The 23,579-nt window shown below is 36.3% G+C and overlaps 1 protein-coding gene across 1 annotated transcript in view; it reads left to right on the forward strand.

The window, feature by feature from the left end:
* Positions 1–1,949: 1,949 nt before the first annotated feature.
* Positions 1,950–23,579, forward strand: part of LOC104501250 (DCN1-like protein 2) — a 22,639-nt gene continuing 1,009 nt past the window's right edge. Inside the window, exons 1-5 of the mRNA XM_010145033.1 lie at positions 1,950–2,164; positions 5,169–5,337; positions 7,967–8,097; positions 20,726–20,808; positions 23,151–23,247. Coding sequence (XP_010143335.1) covers positions 1,990–2,164; positions 5,169–5,337; positions 7,967–8,097; positions 20,726–20,808; positions 23,151–23,247 — 655 coding nt within the window. The 5' untranslated portion in view covers positions 1,950–1,989. The remainder of the gene's footprint in view (positions 2,165–5,168; positions 5,338–7,966; positions 8,098–20,725; positions 20,809–23,150; positions 23,248–23,579) is intronic.

Genomic DNA, 23,579 nt, shown 5'->3' on the forward strand with positions numbered 1-23,579 from the left:
TGGAGCTGTCCCGGGAAGGGTACGCACAACGCCTCTGCCGCAGCCCGCGCTGTGTCAGCCTCAGCGCTTCCCTGGGTGCGATTACCGTTTTGAGAGGGCCTCTAAAACGTGACTTAATGATGTCTTGATGCGAAGCACACCTCCGAATTTGGGTTCCATTGGTGAGGGGCTTCCAGACATTCCCCCTGGCCCGTAGGGAGTCTGTAGGTACCGCTGTCTGCTACGCAGGGCACTGACTGCAAATGGATAGTAGAAACTATACTACATGGCAGAGTAGTACGTGGCAGAGAGATACGGGAGAGGTCCATGAACCAGTGCTCTGGCCACTGGGTTGGGAATCCAGGAGTAGATTGGATAATCGAGTGTGTTTCTTACCTCTGATTTCTTCAAATAACTCCGTGTTTCATTATGAAACTAGAAAATATGCCTAAACACTTGGTGTAAGTAAACTTATAAGAGGACATGGGTTTTACTTCGGGTTTGTTGTCAAGTGAGCATTGCTAAGTTTGTTGTTCAAAAGAAGTTTCTGCAACTGAGGAGGATCTTGGTGCAGAGAGACTCTCATAATGCAAATTGGGTGGAGGAGGGAGGTTACACAGAGCTTGCAGTCAAAGGGTTATTGAGTATTTTCTTAACAAAATACATTGTAGTTATTTTTGCAGCTCTTTTCCTGCTGTACTTGTTTCTTCTTGTATAAAAAGAAACTTCACATTTTGTGTATAAAATTGAAAAATCTTGTAGAAAAGACCAAAGCCCTTACCTTGTTTACACAATGTGTTTCTTGTCTCAGGACCGTGTGTAGTCAAGATGTCACCATCTGTATGTGTACAAGAGATAACAAACTGAAAGAAGGTCCTATGTTTACTACTACTGCTCACTGAATTGGGAGTCAGTTTTTCCCTGGTATTTAAGAGACCAGTAAATTTTCTGTTATACTTGATGATTTAAGCAGTAGTGAGGAACCTTAGACAAATTTCTCAGCTTAATTTTTGCCCCAGAATACATATTAAGTATGGTTTAACAAAACTGGAAAGTATCAGAATATAATAAAAATCAGAGTTTGATTTAAGCTACTGACTTCTTTTTACAACTTCATGTAAAGAAGCAAATTTTCTCCCTATGAAATCGCTGTTCTCATTTCTTGGATTTTCCAGAAGTTTGGGGATGTGGTGTCAGTATGGTTGCTGCAATTCCTTGCCATTAAGAGAAACATCTTATTGGTTCCTGTATATGACTATAATAGGCAGGTTTGTTGTTTAACGTATTAATAGTATAAACCTTTTTCAGAGCTGATTAAAGTTTTAGGTCACATTTACAGCAACTTTAGTCTCGTAACATACAGCAAATGTCTGACATGTCTGCTTTATGTTCTTGTTGACATATGTCTTCTGTTTGCAGTAGTTTCTAATAAAATGTGAGAAATGCTTCTCGCTTTTTCAGCTGATCACTTAAAATGATTAAACTTTGTATTGCTCATTGTTGCTAGAAAAGTATTAGGAAAACTGTTGAGCAGTTTTCCTTCATGCATGAAGGACTTAGAATCTGTGGATCTATAAGTTATGCCTTTGTAATTTCTTGTTTGTATAACCACTGGGCATATTTTCAGAAGATAACCATATTGTTGTATGACAAAACTTGTGTTTACTGCTGTTACAGAACAGAAACGTGTGTGCATATGTGAGCAATAAAGCAGAAATACTAATTTATTATTGCTAGAGTATGTGCTGCTAAAAATGTATACATAGATGCTGTCATTTCAATTTTCAGAAGAAAATGCAGCCTTTTTAACTGCAGAAGAACAAGGCTTTGTCTTCCTGTAATTCTGAAGTGAAAGTTGCCATCAACAAGAAAACTAAAACCTTTTAAAGATAGGCGTTAGTAGTAGAATGCTGAAACAAACTTCTGGATTAGCTTCATTGGCTTTCCTGCTTCTTTTGCATCCCAAAGCATAAGCTTAAGTCGTCTCAGAAGGACAAGGTCCGCCAGTTTATGGCATTTACCCAGGCTGGTGAAAGGACTGCTATATACTGCTTAATGCAGAATGAATGGAAACTAGAAGTGGCAACAGACAACTACTTCCAGAATCCAGACTTGTACTGCAAAGAATCCATGAAAAATTCAGTGGACAGGAAGAAATTAGAACAATTGTATAATCGATACAAAGGTAAGACTTGGGGTTCTTTGACGTGGGTTTTGGGTTTTTCTAATAATTTTGTTTGGGTGGTACTTAAGCTTTTCCCTCTGCCATTCTTAAGGGCTTCTAAAGAAAGATTGCTAACCTTTGCGTCTCACTCAGAGTTTGTGGTAGTGAGATAAGAATGAAAAAGGTTTTAAGTACTCTTAATGTTGGTACACAACTTCTGTAGGTATTCCTGTAAAGTTTAAAGTAAACTTCACAGTAGGAATTTAAACCTGTCAGCTGCGAATGGTGGAAAGGAGAGTAAAGCTTATTATGCAAACTTATTTGATTTATTGCTTGCCAGTGGCTGCTATGTACAATGCACTATGTGCAGCAAAATAATACATTCTATTCTTACACTAATACTTGAGGGAGTTAATTTTGTTCCAAGGTAGTAGTATTACTAGACATTAAAATCTAAAACCTTTCAGATAACGTTACAGCTAGGAGTCTGACAAAACAGTCAAATAAGAAAACCCAGAAACTAGTCACAGAAACTCCGTCCTTAGTTTATTCTTTTTGCTGGCACATTACAGTGCTCTCTGAAATGTGGTCATCTGACATGAATGTGTGTATTGTTCATTACATGTTAGAGCAGGGTGGGCCAGAATCATTACCAGGCCTTGCTGTGATCCATACATCTCACGTATTAAAAAAAGAGCTCTTAACAATTACTCAGCTATGAATTTATGTACCTTTATAATTGTGGTGTATGGCATGCCTTGTATACACCTTATCCTGTTCTTATCTGTTCTTATCGTTTCCATCTTTTTTTATTACTCTTTACATAATGTGTGTTCTTTTAAGTATAGTCAGCTTCCAATATTATTATGTGGTAATGGATTGCGTAGGGTCATAGGACCAGCAACACCGTAGCATTTCCTCTGTGAAAAAGAAACAACAAACACTTAACCAGAGAACTACTTTTTTTACTTGTTTTATATAAACTTACAGATATATGAATGTTATATATATGTCTTAAGTCTTTTGCTTGCTCCTTGCATGCAATTCTTAGAGATTGCTGGCTAAAAAATATATACAATGTATATATGTATATTTTAAAAATGTATATATTTTTAGTAAATATAGTAATGCTAAAAAATGTAAATGCTACTAAGTAGCATTACTGAAGTAAATGCCGCTAAGATACCTAAAATGAAAAAAAAAAATTCACAAACGTTATTTATTAGTCATAATTTTCTAGCAGTGGACAACTGTACCACTTGGCTTTTGTGAAAGAAAATTTAGTTAATTTTATTTTCCGTGTTTTGGTTAGCAGGACACCTTCACAGTTCTAGCACCTTAACACTTTAAGTAAAGTTGTAAACTTGAAAAAAGCTTTACAAGATTTTCAAGAAAACAATCAAAGGCTCAGCTAAGTACTGTTCATTTTTTCTCATGTAACTTAAACCTGACCTTGCAACAACAAGGACTTCCTTTGTCCTACAGGGCCTATAGAATACTACATACACTGCATTATATTTGAAATCTGAGATGACAAGTATTTAATTTTCTGTGCTATCTTTTTGTTAGTTTTCTTATCTGTTTATCCTGTAACTCTGTCAAAACCACAATTCCATTTTTATTCATAGTTACCTGGATGACATGAAACATAAGGATGAAACAGACCTTGTTGAAATCCGGTTTCAACACTAGTGCAATTTCTGCCTTCTTTGATTACTCCCCAAAGATACGAGAAATACATTTTATATGTCTTGGAAATAAATCTGACACATAGAATAGATATGTTTCCTTGTTATTCCTGCTCAAAGGTCCCTGAATTATACTCTGGGTGTAAGTCTTTGTTTAATGGATAGAAGTCTGTCTTTGCCAGATTAACTTCCTTTCTGCCTTTTAGCATTTCTTCCACTGTAGTATTGGCTGTAAAAGTGGAAGAGGTCTTAGCTTAACACCTGGGTGAAAAAAAAAGTTTTCTTTAGACTTGTTTTTTTAATCACTCATTGGATGAATTCTTAATAGCATGGTGAAATCTCACCAGTTTAACAAGTTAGTCTTAAACTTACTTAAGGGATACTTTTCTACATAGTCCCACTTAAATGTCTTCCTATCAAAAGGTGGGAAAGACAGTTTTGTAGTTTTTAAACTGTCAAGCTTTGAAAACTGAAGTTTGGGTGGGTTTTTTCCTGTGTGCAGGTTTTTTTTGTGTGTGGGATGGTTTTGGGTTTTTTTTTTCCCCTCCAGTTATTTAAGTTTACATGCAGGGGTTTTTGTTTGTTTGTTTGGAGGTTTTTTTGAGAGAAAATTTTGTCATAGTGATAGAATTGTTCTGTCATCTACCCTGACATAGGTTGTTACCTGACAATCAAGGTGATCATAAACTTAGTACTGCAACAGTATTTCCTAAGTTGTATTGTTTAGCTTACGATGCTGTTATGCCAAGGCATTGTTTGAGCTATGTTTTGGTGATTTCCCTGATTTATAAATAAAAAGCAAAAATATTTGAGTTAATTGTGGTCTTTGAGCAGTTATAGTGGATTCTCAAATATCACTAAAAAAATCTGTGGGCTCGCTTGGTAGGTGTGGTTTTGTTGGTTTTGTTTGGGGGGTGGGGTTGTTTGGTTGGTTTGTGGATTTGGGGGGTTTTATTTTCTTTTAAAGTTTAATACATGCTAACCAGTATATAAATTATACTCTTTTTCACTGTAGTCAGGCATCTCGTTAGTTAACTCAGATCCTTCGTAGAACATTGTGGGGAGATGACAAAACTATTTTGTTGTCATTATCTGATTAATTTAGGAAAAAGTTGCAAACCAGTTTCTAGGGAAGTTTGCGGAGTACTTTAACCTATTTACAGAAAATCTTCAAGGTACTAATTCTAAAATTAACTAAATTTCAAGTGAAGACGTTTGAGAAGCTTATGAAAAAATGAAGACCTGTGATATGCAGCATGTCAGAGCTGTGTAGGTGATTATTTGTAAATATTTTTTAGAAGTTATTACAATTCTCCTCTTTGCATTTTGAACTGCAGACCCGCAAGATGAAAATAAAATTGGCATTGATGGGATTCAACAGTTCTGTGATGATTTGAGCCTGGACCCAGCCAGTATCAGTGTTCTGGTTGTAGCATGGAAGTTCAGGGCAGCTACTCAATGTGAATTCAGTAAAAAGGAATTTGTTGATGGCATGACAGAGTTGGGGTAAGTATCCATTTCTCTGTAGTTTAAAATGTAAGGCCTGAGCTTGGTTTACGTTCAAAATGGTTTTTTATTGGACTGTGTGAAGCTTCAAAAAGCTGGTAAGGCTGTTGCCAAGCTTAACAGGTGCTAAATGCCTGTAGTGTCCCATCTTCCTTAAACTGGCACTTTAGTGCAAAGCCTTAACAATGACCGCAGTAAGGGAGAAGCAGGATAATTCCTACCTGTACAGCCAGGAAAACAGACAGATATGCTGATCTTTGCATGTAATTCATACAAACGTGTGGATGGTTGTGTTAAGGTTTTGAGTTGGACCCTGTGTTGTTAAAAGCTGGAAGTCACTGGTTATGTGTAAAGGAAAAAAAAAGTTCAGTTGGTGTTGAAGCGGAAAAGAAATAGAAAAGATCTTTCAATTCTTTCCTTTACCTTATCACTGCCAAATGCAACTTTTCTTTTCTTTTTACCAGTTTTATAAAGCATAGATTTTTCTTACTACTTCTATACTAGATACTTCATTTGTACAGAACAGCTATAAGAAATTAAAATAAAAAGAAGTTGTTGGTAGTAGAGAAGGTTGTTTAGTCTGACTGTGATGTAACTATTAAAGTTTTTTCCTTCCTGTGTTATGGAGCTGTTCTCAACAACAGATTTTGAGGTTAAACAACATTGCCTCTCTTTGGCAATAAAGTCAAGCATTTATCATAAATATTTGGTGTATAACTTTTCCTTGGAAGAGATGCAGAATTTCTAATAAAGAGGTGTCAAAATGATGGGGTTTTTTAAATAAATTGCTTTAGATAGGTGGAGATTTGCTGTTTATTAGTTGTGTGTATTTTTTGTAGCTAAATAATTTAATTTGACCTTAGAATGGCATCTTATCAATATCTTTCTACAGTAGACAAACTTGCAAATCTAATGTTTTGTTTCTTGAGCAGAGGTTCTAGCAGTCTTTTTTTCCTGACCTCACTGGTTATTGACTTCTTTCTAAGCTTTCCCTTTTAGTTAAAGATATACAGAAATTGTAAGGAATTAACTTTCAATATCATACTGCTTTACTTTATCCCTTTGGGTAGAGACTGTAGGAATAATGATTTTCTAGCCATGGACAGCAATCAAGCGCTCCTGCTGTTGTATTAAAGACTGCCAGCATTATTTAATATAACTCATTAAAAAGGTTTTGCTAGACTACCTGTGGCTTCTGGCTTGGATTTTGTTTTGTAACTTTCTTGTCACGTTGCTGATACGTCCATGTGACTGTCTTTGATACAGTTCCACAGAGGTCTCTGATTTTTATCTCTTTCTGCTCAACACACATTATTGTGTTCTTGGGAGCATAGTTTGATCATACCTGCTTGCCATTGGTATAGTGCTTGTGGAGAATTTGGAGTGATTTTGTTATTTACTGGAGGTGCAGTGTCTGGTTTAGGGCGTTGAACATAGGTAAGGATCAGAATGAAAATAAACTCTCTGAGGTTTATTTCGCATAGCACCTTTAGGATACATATGGAAAGGTATGATGTTGGTCCCTGTTGTTAGCTAGATCAAGTCTCCATGAAACTGAAGTTCTCAGTTGAAGACCGTTGGCAGAATTCTTTATCTTTTCTCCACCAGGTACTGCTGGAGGCCAGAAAGGAACTTATTTTTATCTGTACCATGCAGGACAGTTAAAATTGCATCTGCATCTTATGGATTTTGCTATAGTTATCCATCCTTTAACAAAATTATTCTGGAATCTTTAGAATAAATACAAACATTTAGCTACTGTGAAGTTTCAAAAAGCAGTTTCACAGCTGCTTCTGTGAAACTTGTTTTCTTCGCTTTGAATTTCTAGGTACAATTCAAAAAACTGGTAATAACCTATAAACTTGGAATATGCATTTGATTCCTTCGTGCGAAGGAAACCCTTTTTCTTTTAAAATTGCATCTTGTCAGCTCAGGTGCTTTCACTGAAAATGCTCCAGTCTTGTGTTATTAAGGGATGTGTTTCTGTTAGAGTCTCAGTAACTTGATTTATCTTAGCTTACCTGTGCCAGGCTGTTACACAGTTTGTCAGCCTTGAGGCTATTGTCAAAGACTCATTTTTTTCCCCCTAGGTTTTATCCACAGATGTTTCATGGTGGGGAGAGGATGAACTGCAAATCGTAGTTCATTTTGTTGGAAAGTCCTTTAACTGTAAATGTAAATGTAGTATGCATCTCTTCATTGAGGTAGAGCAGAGAATAAGTAATGTCTAATTAGATTAAAGCAAAAAACCCACCCTCTTGTGTTACAAAAGCTATGAAAGGGGAAAGGATAGCAGTTTTCAGTGAGGCTTATGTTCTTTAAGAAGAGAATAACATCTATTGTTTGAGTTCACAAACTCATAAACAGACTGAGTAAAGAAGTTAAACCACTGAATCCTGTTTGCCTTGTGTGCTTAATGGATGCCTATATATAATGTTCCACTTAATTACTTAGTAAAGACTCATGTGTGTTTATATTTTTAAGAATGATATCCAGAAAGATACTCTGATTTTATCATAACTAACTGATTTATTTTGCTCTGAAACTAAAGCTTTAAAAACAACAAAAAAAGAAGAAAAAAAATTAAAAAGAATAAATATTTACAAATAATGTAACCTCTTTTGAACAGGTGTGATACCACAGAAAAACTAAAAGCTCTATTGCCAAGACTGGAACAAGAGCTGAAGGATCCAACAAAGTTCAAAGATTTCTATCAGTTTACTTTTAACTTTGCTAAAAACCCTGGACAAAAGGGTCTAGGTGAGTATTAAAAAATTTGAGAAAATATCTACAGACAGTGACGTAAATTCCAAATACTTCCAATAATAGTGTTTTCTCATTGATGATTGTATAGTAAATTCATTATTGATTACTCTCACCGACTTCTCTTTCCCATCTTCTCTCAATTAATCTTTTCTTTAATGTCCCCTTGGTACAGATAAATTAATGGGGTTTTCTGCTAGTATTGACGTTCTCTGTCCTTCTGTCGAAGGAAGTTCCTGCAGTTCTTAGAGACCTGTCAGACTTTTTTTTTTAAAGATTGATCTAGTGAGCTCCTTGTGTTTTCCATTTTGTTCAGAGCAACTGAAACAAGATGTCTGTATTGGCTAATAAAAGGGAGAAAACTCTGGGCAAAAGTTATGTTTTTCTAAGTTTTTTGGTGTAGCTCACAGTTTTAATGTAAAGTTTAGAAAATGGACTTGGTTCAAGACTAGTGAATAAAAATAGGCATACAGTGTATAAAGTATTGAATTATTATACTTGATAAAGTCTGAGATTTGTCCCATTCCATGCCTTATATTATTTAAATTCCAATGTTTTATTCTCTTCAAATCAAAAATATCTATAGTTTGTGACTAAATAAAAAAAATTGTACAATGAAACCTTACATCCTTTCAAATTTATGTCCACTTTAAAAATCACTGTGTAGGAAAGAATTAAACAGGTTTGTGTGTAGAATAGCACTGCGCCATCATCACTGTTCTGATTGTGCTGTGGGTCAGAGGAAGTGGTTTTTGGGGTTTGGAGGTTTGGGGTTTTTTTTGGTTTGTTGGTTTGGGTTTTTTTGAATAGTCAGTTACTTGACAAACAAGTTAATAAATACTTTTTTTCAAAAATTGCTGGAAGAGTGGTGAGGTGGCAGAGCAGAATATTGATATAGGCCTTCCCAACGAGAGGTATCTATTCCACGTTCTTTTTTGTGAATTACTTTGAATAGTATGTCTTGTCTTTCGCAGTGTCGTCTTTCTTTTTTTTTCTTTTTAAAACTGTGGGCAACTTCTAGCTGGTTTCCATTTTTCTTCATTTTTTGCAGCATCTTCATTTTTCATTACGTGAAAATTACATTTCATGGGTCACATGCCACCTTTATGGACACAAAAATAAAATAGTCTTGTAGTGGTTCTGTGAGACTGGTTGAAATTCAAGTCACTTAGTTCATTTTCTTGCCTCTCTCTGCATTAAAAAGCCTAGTACTTTCAGATTGCAGAAAAGGTAAGTCCGTTCCAGTTGAGGTTGAAATTTATGGGATACCTAAAGAGAGATTTCAAATGGCTTCCTGTTTTGATTGGATTAGTTCCAACATGGAACTCGTGTACTTGGGAAATAATGTCTCAAGAGCTTTTCACCTAAGCCTGTACAAATTGAGGAGGAGGGAAGGCAGCCCAACCCAGGTTACAGAGTGTACCGTTTATTTGACATGAAGGGAGAAAAGGAAACTTACTTTTTCCATTACTTCTGTTTATTTGGTGTGGAGGCCCTTTCATTTTTAAGTCTGTTTTCTCTGTGTGTAAGAATAGTACTTCTTGGCAATAGAACACCAAAGTGCCTGCTTGCACTAAGAGTTAAGTATTGGCGGGAGAATGTAAGAATTACAAAAATTAAAGTTAGGCTTAAAATAAACTGTAGAAAGAGTTGACTGGAACTGTTGCTTGTTTCGGTTTTCAGGAATTTTCAGCTTACTGTTTCTTAGTTTCAAGTAGTGCTCAGTTCTTACTCAGCAGTATTTTGGTGATGGTTTTCATCAGACTTATTCTGGTTTTGCAAAGATGATTCTAGATATTAAGTATAAGCAGGTGCCACTGCTCTTATTTCAGCAAAGATACACCATGTTTCTGTCTGATATGAACTTGGTTCACTGTAGGTCAAGCAGAAAGAGAGTGCTGAGCAAGCATATTGACTAATATGACATTTTAAACTGATTGAGGTCAGTGGTAGCTTATCCAAATAAAAATTAACACTTTATAGGTTTGGAGTTGAAATCCTTTCAGGTAATGCCATTATATTCAGTGGAACAGAGAGATGGAGGGGAAAAAGAGTTCACAGGCTGGTGTTTACAACTTGCTGCTTCCTGCTGCAATTATTCTAAGAGTTAAGTTTGTTCTCTTTCAGCGAAAAAATGTTCAGTAAGGAAAAAAATTCTGTCGGTTATCTTACAGGAGCATCTGTATGAGGAGAGTTGCAGCTGCTTCAGCTACATTTAATATAGGCTTATGTGCCTTTTTATTTTACACCCTTTTCTCTGTTTACCCTATGTAGTTTCTCCTAGAATGAGAAACTGTCCATCTTCCCTCCCCTCTCTCCACCGCTAAGGTGGTATTTGTATCTCAATGACTGTATGCTCTATTGTCAAGGAAATGTTGAAATTTACCTCGTCCATGTACAAAATCTGTGTCTTCCTGACTAAGTTTGGAGTCTTGGCTCACGATGCTTTTATGAATTCAGTCCAGATAGTTAAACAGAATGTATAATTAGATTTGTTACCAAATATGGATCAGAGTATAAATCTGTGCCTAGCTCTGTCTAGGTCACCTTAAGGTGTTGACCTCTGCTTCTTCTCCATGTACACGTTAGATGATGTGCAGTGCTACCTAAGTATAGCAGGCTGTTAAACCATTGCCCAAGCTGCTTGCCTTGAAATGTTTCTGGTGCCATGCTTCCATGATACTGCTTGCCTACTTGTTCCCATATGTTCACATCTGAATTGCGTCTTGAAGACTAAGAGAGAGGTCACTAAGTTTATGTCAAGTAGGTATAAAAGTGAATGGTTCTAATTAATGAAGTGGAAATAATCAAAGGAATTCTTTCCTAACTTTCAATTGCAAAATATTTTAATACAATTTTTCTGGTGTGTGAAGTATGCAATGCTTCCTCTTATTACACTTGTTTAAATCACCAACTCTGGTACTTGTTGCATTCACTGTTTAGAGGAGTGATCTGTAGGCTAAAAGAATATTGCTTGATTCTCAGGTGTACATGTGACCTATTAATACACCTATTTGAAAACTAAGCAGATTTCATAGAATACCAGGTTGGAAGGGACCTCAAGAATCATCTGATACAACATTTCTTGGCAAAAGCAAAATCTAGACAAGATGGCCCAGCACCTGTCTAATTGAATTCTTAAAAGTGTCCAGTGTTGGGGAATCCACCACTTCCCTGAGGAGATTATTCCAGTGGCTGATTGTTCTCACTGTTAAAGATTTTCCTCTTGTAATTTGACATAGTGCCAGATTCAAATGGGAAGGTCTTACTATTAGCAGATTGTTAATAAAAGCTTTTTGTAAAGGAAGGCATAATTAAAATTGTCCTTATGTTGGGTCCTTCAGGCTAAGTGCTAACACATCTTTTTTATTTTTAATGGAAGTAACTCTTGCAAATAGAGCTCACTAGAAAATTGTGATAGGCAAAGAAGACTCATTCGTGCAATTATTTTTCATGTTTATTATCTTAACATATTGAAACTATAAGAAATTGCTGAAATACCTCTAAGTTGTCCAAACAGTGATGCTTTGGTTATGAGTCATGTTCATTGCTCTATCAGTATTTTAGTATGTTTCAGATGATTTTTTTTAATCTGTTTCTGCTCTTTTAAGAAGTTATAAGCAGCAGTAACTACTTTATTTTTTTGCCTCATCTCCCCTAAAGAACATAAAGAAATACAGAGCTTCATGGGTTCTTTTTAAATATGTCAGGTGGTCTTTAAATATGAAAAATAAAGAAACACATATGTAGCATATTCCCTTGTGTCAGACAGGATCAGTGTCTACCGAAACGATTCCTCACAGATACTTTTCTAACCAAATCTTCAATGGTATGCTAGCAATACTAACTTGCCTTTTCAGTTTCATGATTATCAGCAAGGTTTGAGCTCTGGTAGGCAGTGGTCTTCTGGCTGAAAACATTTGGGAGCCACTGCCTTCACATAGTACAATCTTAAATTTCCAATGACAGGTCTACATCTATGTCCATGCTTGCTAAACCTGTTGTTAGATTTTTTTTTTCTTTTTCTAACATATAACTTAAATTTCTGTTCCTGAATTCTTCAGTTATATTACACTGGTAAATTCTATCTTCCAACTCTTTTCCTTTGCAGTCCAATTGATCTAATTTTCTCATGTCTTGAGCTAAATATCTTCCATGCACCTTAGCTATTTTGCTCCTTGTTTTACATCCCATTATTATGTTTGCTTATGTTTATAACACTGCTACTGTCTGCAGTTTGATATTGATTTCTGCAGAACTGCAATGCACCCAGTTAATTCTAGATTTTTATTTTTTGCAGTCGATTATTCCCACTAGCTTTATGACTTTGCACTTCTCCTTAATGAAATCTTTCTTTCTTACTTCCAAGTGGTTTTCAAATTTGTCCAAATAATTTTGAATTCCAATCCTGTTCTCTACCATGCTATGCTTTTTTCAAGCTTTGTATAAGTTGCAGATTTAAGAAAAGTTTTATTTGTTGTATCATCTGAGTAAGCAGTGGACAGTGTTAGTTAGAGGACTGACTCCCATGGATGAGTTACTTTCTCCCATGTCAGAGAACCACTGAGGTTCTTCTAGAATCCCCTTTAACCTCCATGAAGTCTCAAGATGAACTCTCCAGACGGTAGGTACTGGTTTGAGGTTGCTTCAGCATACTGAGATGAATTTCACCATGTCTAGCTTCTCTTTGAGCAGCAGCACTGCTCAAAACTGTCAGTTTTCATTGAACCTTTTTGCCTGAAACATAACTTGAAAAAAAAAATCTCTGTGTATCCCAAACATTTCCCTTTTGGGAGGTATCAGCAGGACATGTAGTATCTTTTGTTACACCAGCTGCCCTTTGTAAGGGAGGGGGTGGGAAGGCACAGAAGCTCTTGGAAGATTTTTGGTGTTAGGAGAATCAATTGTCTTCACAATGCAGTGGATTTTGCTCCAGGAAGACGGTCTGGGAGGAAGTATGTGTGTGCGGTTTTCTGTTTTATTTATTTTTAGAACAGCCTGTCTTCCATTGCTTTTTAATTTCTTCTTATTCTACAGTTCTCATCAAAACCAATGCAGGAAATTCTGTCTTTATGTAATTAGATAGGAAGAAACCTTTCCCTTAAATTGTTACATCTGTTCTGTCGTTCTCCAAAAAAGGCACAAAGTTCAGTACACCGATATTCATTCCTAGAAACAGGACTGCCTTTTATAGGAGTTGTTTTTCCACAGTTTGTGTGGTGATACTAGGGAATTTTTATTTCTTTTTATATCTGCAAGACTTCCGTCTCTGTAATCTCATCCATCTTGAATGTTTCCATTTATTTTTATTAGCTTTGTATTGTCAAGTAGCATACTTCAGTCTGGACACATGCTGTTTAAAGAAGTAATACCAATCCCACTAGGTGGTAGCTCCTGCAAGTAGTGAGATGCAGGAGGCGAAAGCATATTGCGTAAGATTTACTGTGATTTTCTTTAAGCAGAAAATTATGTTCTGGTTAATGTTACTCAGGACCAAACTGTCAAGTGTCTTTCAAATACATCTGAATAGATTTGATTATTATAGAAGAAAAACATGGATGCTTAGAACTGCTAAAACTGTTCTCTAAGTGTTGGACAGAATTCAAGAAAAAAGACAGCAAGGTTTCAACACAGCACTGCTGTCCCAATGGCTATATATTGCACCTGGCAGGCACAATATTTAAGATACCTTAAACTTCATCTGAATGTTTTACATTATCTCAAATTACATATAAAAGGTGCAGTTTATTAAGGTCTGGTTTGTCAGGAGACTTTTCAAAGAACTATTATGGATAACTGTGATTATGTCTGTTTTATCTGCTCTCTCAGTTCTTGCTGCTATTTTTAGTACAATAAATCTTTTTAGCATGGTGCAAATTTGGAAATGTTTATCTCACCTTCTAAGTTTTATCTTTCTACTGTAGTCTGAGTGAAATTTTGCATCCTAGCTCTTGGTTTATAAACGTACTAAAGAATAGGATTATAGATCTTTTGTCATGTTGTATACAGAGCAGTTCAGATTTGTAAGGACACTGTTCAATCTTAAAACAAGACTTTAGTTCCATCTTTCTTTCCTTTTTTTTCTCTCCCCCCCCCCACCTTTTTTTTTTTTTCTTGAACCTGATACTTACTGTGAGTCTTTTAATGGGTCTTTCTTTGAGCCCCAAGACGACACATTCAGGAGATTCCTCCTGCTCAGGAGCTGACTACAGTTTGTGTCAATACCATGGAGGACCTTAAATGCATTCTTTTATGGTCTTCGACTTCCAATACGGAAACAAAAAGCAGATTTGGTCCTTCATCTCTCCTTTGTGGTCCCTTCGCCTGCTTGCTGGCTCAAAAGGTTGTGCTTCCTTCTCTCTGCCAGCTTCCTGGGATCAACAAGAGATGAATCATGAGGAGGGCATTCAGACTTGAATCAAATATTACCTCAAGACCAGAAGAATCTTTGCATCCGGTATGTGGACTTCAAGGAGGTTGCATCTTCTATGCGCAGATGAGTATAATGTGCTCTTTTTAACTGAAGCAACATCAGCTTTGGCTTTCGTCATAACAGTATCTCAAGATTCTTTGAAGAGACATTTAGACATTAGGGAATGATATCTTTTTATCTTTTTCCCTTTTTTTTTGTTTTTGTTTTTTCTCCTAACTAGTTATAAAGATTTCCTCCACTTTCAGTGAAGGATTAGATTGATCCATTTGTAGGGTGTTTGTAGAAGTAAGTGGATGGAAGAAGTTGAGGGAGTTCAATAAATGAATTTCATGTTTACTTTGGAAGAGGTCTGTGAATGTTATACTTCAGGTGTTTCAGTGACCTTTGGTCTGTGTGTATATTCCTTGCTTTATTTTTTTTCACATTTTTTGTTCTGAAAATGCCAGCAGTTTAAGAGAAGCTTAGTATAGAACAGGGTGCTTTGATCAAAAAAGGCCAATAGTAGCAGCAAAAGTGTGGCATAACTGCCAGTTCTAGTAATGCCTTATTGATTCTTTTTCTCATGCTTGGCTCTTATTTGGGAAATGTATAGCCAGTCAACTTTAAGTCATCTGTTGTAGTTTATCTCAAATGTACATGGAGGGATTTGCAGAGATGGAAGGATTTTGAAACTGGTTACAATCAGGTTCATTAGGCTGTGCTCAAACTGACGTTTAGCTAGCCATCTTCTAAGCCTAGCTCACATTCAGAAGTAGTTTATCTGCTTTTGCAGTTAATGCTCAAGATAATAAACGTGAAAGGTCCTGAATAAAATCAGCCTGCTTCAATGTGGCAGAGGCTGAGATAGCGTTAGTAAGTACAGTCAGACCCTGCCTGATTCCTGCACAGCTCTTTAAAATCCATATGCTGTGCTTCACCACTCTTCCCTTCTGCCACAGGGCTGAACTCTTGACACTATGCGTTTTATGTCTCCTAACACAGAGCACTAGGAAGTTCTTTGCTTGCTGCTTTGCTGGGGTGAATGAATCCAACTCAGCTGGATCTTGAGTTTAGCCACTTCCAGTATTTGTATCATATTCCTTATCTAGTTTTCTTCTTCTCTTCCTTCTGAGAGGGATCTTCTAATTGCAGATAAGGGCTACTTTTCTTTAAAACTTCCAACAATTTGGTGAAGGATTTTTCTTGTATGGGTATTTTCCTGTTATTTTGCTATGTGGATTTTATTTGTTTGTAAAAGAAAAAAAAGTTCTGATTAGGAAAGAAACTAATTCTTGTGTCCATGTTCTTAGTAATTTGGAGGCCAAAGAAGACTTAAAATCATTCAGAGATGAGGAAACAAGGAATCGAGTCACTCACTGAATCTTGCAAGTATTCATTTGATGTAATTGGTCAGGAAGTGTGATAGTGCAACTGTTGAGAGAGATTGACACCAGTTTCCACTGTTCCCAAATCTGCATTAGTTTCAGCATAGTGTCCAGGAATTTTATGAAAACGGAATACTTTTGTGCAGTATGGTTTTTGTTTTAGCTTTCCAAAAGCATGCTATTTGCCTGTGATCACAGTAGGAAAACAAGAGGAAAGAGATTGAAGACTATCAACCAAATGATACTTTAGGGCAAGTTATATGACTATAAAGAAAACTATCTGAAGTTCAGTCTCTTACAGAGGCTATATATATTTTTACAAGGTGATAACATAGATTTCTGTGTCTTGCACCTGTCCAGATTATATTTTTTTTTTTATGCAGTGTCAGGGAACTGGAGAGTTTGTTGGCTACTCTTCTTTTTGAAGCTGTAGAGTAGGTTTTGGTTGAAGCATTGAGGAAATAAAGCCTCAAACAAAGGCTTGGTGCTGAAACTTTCATTTCCAAAACATTTTTTTTTAATCCTTATTAACTGGTCTAATAAAAGTAACTCTTTCCTCCTTCAAGCTTTGTTGCATTCTTTACTAATTTGTGGTTTGTGTCTGTAGATGGACTGGGTAAGGGTGATGCATCCTGTTAGTTTGAAAATAATTAGAGAAACTGCCCATGTAGTTTGAGAGAGTATTCTTTTAAGAAAACTCACAGGTGTGCGCTGACGCTTATGAAAAGCTGCCCAAAGTCTCTCATAGAGATGACGTATAAAGTAGCAAAACTTTACAATATTAATAAGAAGATTAAACATCAATAAAGGAAGAAAAAGGCAGTACTGGGACAACCAGTTAATCTCAAAAGATGAAATTAAAATAAAACATGGTAGACTCTACCATCATAACATATAGAGCCTAGTTAATATCCTAACTAGGGCTAACAGTGGCTAATACTAAAGTATTCCTATAAATATCTTAGATTTTTAAATCTCATTGGGAGGCCAGTGTATTGCCTTTAGACTTCTTTTCTTTTAAGCTATATCAGTGATTTAGGTGAATTAGTTTTAATATTCTGACAGCTTCAAACATGACTGCATGAGCAACTCTGGTAGGGTAGGTTGAGAGCTGGAAATCTCTTATTTGGCAGAGGATGACAAGTGAGTGCTGCAGGCCCAGAGTGCTGTTTTGGCACAGCAGGTCTAAATGAACTTCATTTCATGTTCCTTATAAATCCTACTCTCCAGCCAATTCCTTGCTATCTGTTGATTTATCTTTCTGTTTTCTCACTTCCTGGATTACTTGTGTGTAATGACTTCATTGCCCTCGTCCAAAATGATTGCAAAGGGATGAGAAGCTCAATTAGATTCTTTTTTTATTATTATTATTCATGCAAGAATCTAATTTAATTTTTTGTTTTGTTAGCAAGATAAGCATTGATAAAATCTTGAAAGTAGACACAGGCTGTCTAACTGATAATGTATTTCTCCTGCATTAATTGTGCTAATTTGTTATCACTTCAAGCTGTTCAATCAGGGTAGAAGAGGCTGACAGTTTTTTAAAAACTATTTTAGAATGAGGCTTTAATATTTCAGAATAGATCATACTGTATGCCAAATACTTCTAATTGTGAAAAGCTGATTGTTTAAGTAATTCAAAAGTACTTTTAAAAGGTGCTAAAACATGTTTACTATAATAAACAGTATTTAGCAAAATAATGCTTAAAATAATTAAAACTATTTTACTAACCTTTTCTCTTTCTTGAACTTCTATCAGTTATTGTATATATTTTTAAGATTTTGTTTAGTAATTTTAGTTTTAATAATTTTGTAACGGTAGTTAGTATTACTTTTAGGTGACTCACTTTTTGGGATTTTACTACAGAAACCTTTACGGAGCCTGTATGTAGCCACAGGTAAACTAGATATCCAGAAAGCTGAATATCTAGATATTGAAGCTTTGTTTCAGTGTATGCAAAATCTTTGGACTATAAAGCCATTATACTGAAGGGGCTGCATGACATACAACACTTGCTAGGTACTGACACTGAAACTGGTCCTCGCTTAGGCATTAGTTTCCAGCGATTTGTGCATCTGTCTTTTCCTTTCCATTTAGAAAACTTGCATTATTACTCCATAATGTAGGAAGCCTATTTTTTTGTACAAAACTGCATATTTTTATAATTGTAATTTGATTTTATTTTATTTGTAATGATGTGTTCGTATCTGTGCAGCATTGAAATAGGTATTCCTAAGACTGCCTAAGAAATCCATGCCTCACAAAAGCATCTTCCTGTGGGGGTGCAGAACTCCCATGGCATAAGGGCCTTTTCATTTTTCTTTTACCTTTTAGTGCTGCACTAATTGTAGCAAATGCACAAACTCCACAGCATTGCTGTTACTGCTACTACTATCATCATACTAATGCAGAACTGGAATTCTGTGTAACTAGGCCTTCCCTTTAAAGCAGAAAAATCTTTTCTGTCCTCCAGTGCCAAGTTTTTCCACCTAGGTAGGGAATTGTCTTTAAACAGAAGGGTAGCCATATCCTCTGAGAATGTAGCACACCTGAAGGCCAGGTTTTCTCAAATACTTTAAGATTGCATAAACTGGCACCACTACTAAAAGTGGTAGTCCCATCTAGTCCTCTTGTTCAAATGTCTCTTGTGTTAGTTCATGAGTTTGCGTGATTGCAGTGAATCAGATGAGGAAGATTTACTTCCCCCTCCCAACCCCCCCCTCCTTGAGCTAATTTTAACCAAGATCAGAACTTCCCTCCATGGGCTCTGAGGCGGTGTCCCGGTTTGAGCTGAACTTCCTGGTTTGAGCTGTTTAGGACAGATGGATTCATTAAGGTAATTCGAGGAGTGGGTAACTCAGTCCCTCGACCCTTGACAGGGGGGTTAGAGCAGCTCCAACAGGGACTGGTTTCAGCCACTGCAGAGCAGCATCCTCAACAGGTTGTCATTTTGTTGAACATTATAGTAAATAATTCCTGTATCTTTGTGCAGGAGAATCAGTTTGTGACACACATCTAACATATCCCTGAAGTATCAACTTAATTAAGATAGTAATTCATATCCATTGAGTTAAATACAATTTTGCAATAGTCACGTTCACCTTAACTTAATACTAAATTTGACACGTAGCCAAATACACCAAGGAAGCGTGGCCTTTTCTTTCACACGTAACTTTTCTGTGGCATCTTTACTCGTCTTTGTTTTCTTGCCTGTACCTTCTTCCAAGTAGTATTTCCATCAGAAGTGTAAAAACTCTTCTGCTATTAAAGTGTTTTCTTCAAAGTGTATTTTGCTTAATGTTGCCACATGATAGATTTTCAAGTTTGGCTTGGAAAAGTTGAGTCTTTGTAAAGAAGCCTGAGTGAATGGAATCAAAGCTAGTCACTTCACAGTGAGGTTTAGAAATCCTTAAGATTATTCTTAAGGATTGCCGTTTCTTTCGTTTCTCATTTGGGGTAACATTTGGGGTACAAGTAATTAACCTCCATATCTAAAGAGCAAGTAAATGCTATTAACTATTCTCTTCTGCTTATTTTCTGTGAAATATGAGCATGGTGGCAAAGACAGGAAGGACTGAAAGAAGTTTATTAGGGCATAAAGCAAATTCTGTACTGGAAAGCACCCTGCTCATAGTAGAACAGACACCAGCAGCCCTGTTGCTGTGTAGCTAGGTATAGGTGTATTGCATTCCTCTACGTCTTAACTATTGCACTTTGTCTGAGCCCCAGCCCTCTATGGCACAGACTCTAGGGAAATGGCTGTATTAAAATCTGGAACATCGCTTTCAGGCTTGAAACATGATTTCAGGTGACAGCATCCTTTGGTTTGTAATGTGATATGTACAATTTCAAATGCCATGCTCCTTTCTTTGCAGGTGGAGGTCAAGCTTCTGCCTTATCTGCTATGACAATACTTTCTATTAGGTTTCATATTCTGTTTGTACGTACTTTACACTGAAAGCACAAACTGCCATCTTTTTGTGGCTTAAAGGCTGTGCTTTATTCTGTGGTTGCACAGCCAGTATGCATATGTTTAGTGCCATTACCTGTGGGACCAAGCACAGGAAGCCATTAGGTATTGTGAGTGGCTGAGAATGAAAACAGCCCTTCAAGAAAACGTCCTTTCTACCTGACGCTGCTTCTGATATTGCTTCTACTTTTCTGCTTGAGTGTGTGGCAGTGCTGCATCCTCTTCTTGACATACGTGAGCTGAGCTCTGCTCTCAGGTCACTGGTCATGGCGCAGAAAAAGGGCTGCTTTCTCAGACTTACATTTTCAGTATTGGGTGTTGGTGTTTGTTGAATGATTCCAGAAGAAGAGAATTACTTCTGTAAGGGGTGCTGTAGAATTATCATGCCCCAGACAAATCCTTTTTTTTTTTTATCCCCTCATGTCCTTAAATTCCTTTTAAAGTCAAGTGTATCTAAAATGTGATAAATCAACAGGAATTGGCACCCACAGACTTACATGTTTAGGTTTCTATCAATATTTGCTGTATTTGTGTGTATTTTTTAAGTTTATTTGTAGACAGAGTTATTGATCACTATTTTGTTCTGTTTCTGTAGATTGAAAGTAGCTTTAATTCAGCACTGCTTGGATGGTGACAAAAATATTTTAGTCTTTATGACTGCAATGTTCAGTGTACAATTTATACCATTACTGCTTGTCTTCCACCTTTGGGTCAGTCCTTAGAATTTTTGTAGTGATTTTAAAAGAATATTTTTCATTTGTATCATAATCTACTGGATGCAGTATTAATTGTTAAACCTGAAGAATTTTATTGCATTAGTGTGCTGTAATATTTACATGTTGCTTTGTCTCTTGCAGATCTAGAAATGGCAATTGCATATTGGAATTTAGTCTTGTCAGGAAGGTTTAAATTTCTAGATCTCTGGAACAAATTTTTGTTGGTAAGTTTGTACCGTATTCCTTCCTGACTGTCTAGGCCCACAGCAGTCTGGCTTTTAGGCTGTGTAGGCTTATGGTAAAGAAAAAGACAGGATGTCTAAATACTTCCTTCAAACTTTTTCCTTTTTGAAAACTGATATAAAATAGTCTTAAATTAAGCCAAATTAAAACTTCTGTATATAATTTTCTATTTAAGAACACAAGAAGATGTAGCAGAGCACTAAAGCAGTCTGCTCGCTTGACCCGCTATCCTCCTACTTATGAACACTTCTGCATTAAAGGAAGCCATGGTTGTAGGTTGGACCTATATTGTCTTTGTTCTCAAGACAGCTGTGATTACTGTCAACCATGTGTTTTACCGTGCTCTGCCATTTGTGTTATTAATGCACAAACTCAGTCTATTTTAAATGTCAGTTTTGTTATGACTGACTTAACCTGAGAGACTTTAAAGTGAAAGTTCTTGTCTGAGTAATTATTATGATTCATTTTTTAGATAATAGTTGTGAACTGATCTTGACAGTTTTCTATTACCAGTGCAATTCTGTGGGCAGCGGCGTAAAGATGCATAAATTAAACTTCAGAAATTGCAAAATATTCTTATTAAAGACCTGATTCATTCATCCATGTTTATACATTTGCATTTCTATGTACTTGAAAAAACTACCTTATATAATGTTACACAATATATAATTGATCTTTTTTTTTCCAAATTTTTTTTAATCTGTAGTTTAAGGGAATTAAGTCTTTCTGCATTTTGTCCCATAATCACTACTGCTTAAGAGGGGAAGTTTGTACTTTTTTGCAATATTTTCTGTATTTTTCTCAATATTTTTGGAGTGAATACTTACTTTGTTCAGTGTTCAGTTTCAATAAGAGCACTTGTGAAAACATTTCGTGTTTTAACTGCCTTAATCCACATTCAGATCTTCAGATGTAACAAGTCTTAACTTTTTTTTCCCCACTTGGCTATGCGATGAACTTTGTTACAACAGACACTTCTGCAAGTTTCTACTTAAAGCAATAATCTAGATTATCTGGTATAAAGTGTCTTACTCTGCTACAAATATTTAACCTGAGTATTTACTTTAGAAGAACTGTTTAATTAAAAAAAATTCAACCTAAGAAAGAAGCAAGTCTTTAGGATGGGGTTTTTTTGTTTGGTTGTTTGTGTTTTGGTTGTTTTAAGGAACCTTTTCCAGAAAGTATGTTTGCCTGTCATATTTTTTGCAGTCAAGATACGACCTTTGACTTCAGTGAGAGAACATGTTTGCTGTTGTGTTGGACATCAACCTCACTTTGATCAAGTTCCAGGTTTTTGACATGCAGTTTGTTCTTCTCAAAACCTTAGTGTATTACTGCTTAAAACAAAAAAACCCCACCCCACAACATAAAACTAAAACTAAAAAAAAAACCAAACCCCAGCCCTTCAGAAAGCAAGTCTTCATTTGCAGATGCAACTTTTTACTGCAAACCAGAACTAGGTGTTTTAAATTTAATTCTGTATTAATCACCTGCTATCTTCAGGTATAAACAGCTGTTATCCACAGGGGAATTGAGGTGTGAATGGTCTGACTTGATCCCACAGCTCTCAAGTGCTGAGTAGTTGTGTTTCCCCACACGCTGTCTCTTCTTGGGAGTGCTAACTTTAAAAGCTGAGAGAACTCTAAGACTGAAGTTTTTTGGAGTACTGCTCAAACTGGCCGGTGTGGGAACTAGTACTCATGAATGGGGTGATGCAGAAGGAGTGTGTTTGAAATCAGACAAAGAGGTGGTAGGAGAGAATAGGACAGACTGGGAAAAAGACTGGGCAGAAGTGAAGCAAATGCAGGTAGTGCGTTATGTTGGAGAGAATAGCTGAAGAGAGGCTGAGGTGGTGGATCTGGAAGGCACTCTGGGAGTTAGTAAGGTGAGTGTAGGTGCAACTATAACCGACGAGTTGAAAGAGAGACTGGTAAGTGTAAGTAAAAAGGGGTAAGGAAGAAGGGCTCAAACTGAAATGACAAAATGCTAACCCATGGTCCCACAGTTTCAGAACCTGGAATGGATGTCGTTAAATAGATGTGTAAGGTGTGTTTGGTTTATTCTTTTCCACAACAAGTTTGGAACACGTACCCTAAAAGCAGAATGAAAGAAGTAAAACAACCATCAAAGACTTCTTACACTTTTTTGCCGCCTTTAGTTGCAATTTATTTTGTAACTTTCATTGGGAGCTCTGAAATCTATTAAAAAAGAGAGAGAAGAAAATACTTGTAAAATGTGTATTTTTGCGTATGTCAATATGAAATACTACTGTGGAATTTGAAAATAGTTTGGATTGAACAGCACCATTTTTTCTCCTTTATAGGAACATCATAAAAGATCAATTCCAAAAGATACTTGGAACCTCTTGTTAGACTTTGGCAATATGATTGCAGATGATATGTCCAACTATGATGAGGAAGGTAAGCAGGACCTCAATATCTTCAAAAATTGGTACAGCAGAGTTAAAAGATTGCTATAATCGAACAAGAAAACATGCTGCTACCTTCTGGTTTCAGTTATTTACCCTTAGAGGTTTAACTGTAAATTCAGTGTCGTGTTTCAAAGCAGTAATGATAAAAAGGTTAGCTGGTTTTCTGTGATATGTAAATGGAACTGGTAGGACCATGATATAGCACCTGCTATTTGAACCTGTCATGCTGCAAGAGTCTCATTAAAACTGTATTTTTTGTACAACAGTGATGCTAACTGCAAGGAAATCTATCATTTTTTTACTTGCAGGCATGCTTACATG

This window comes from Buceros rhinoceros, unplaced genomic scaffold (genome assembly GCF_000710305.1).
Source record: "Buceros rhinoceros silvestris isolate BGI_N320 unplaced genomic scaffold, ASM71030v1 scaffold19690, whole genome shotgun sequence".
Lineage (NCBI taxonomy): Eukaryota > Metazoa > Chordata > Aves > Bucerotiformes > Bucerotidae > Buceros > Buceros rhinoceros.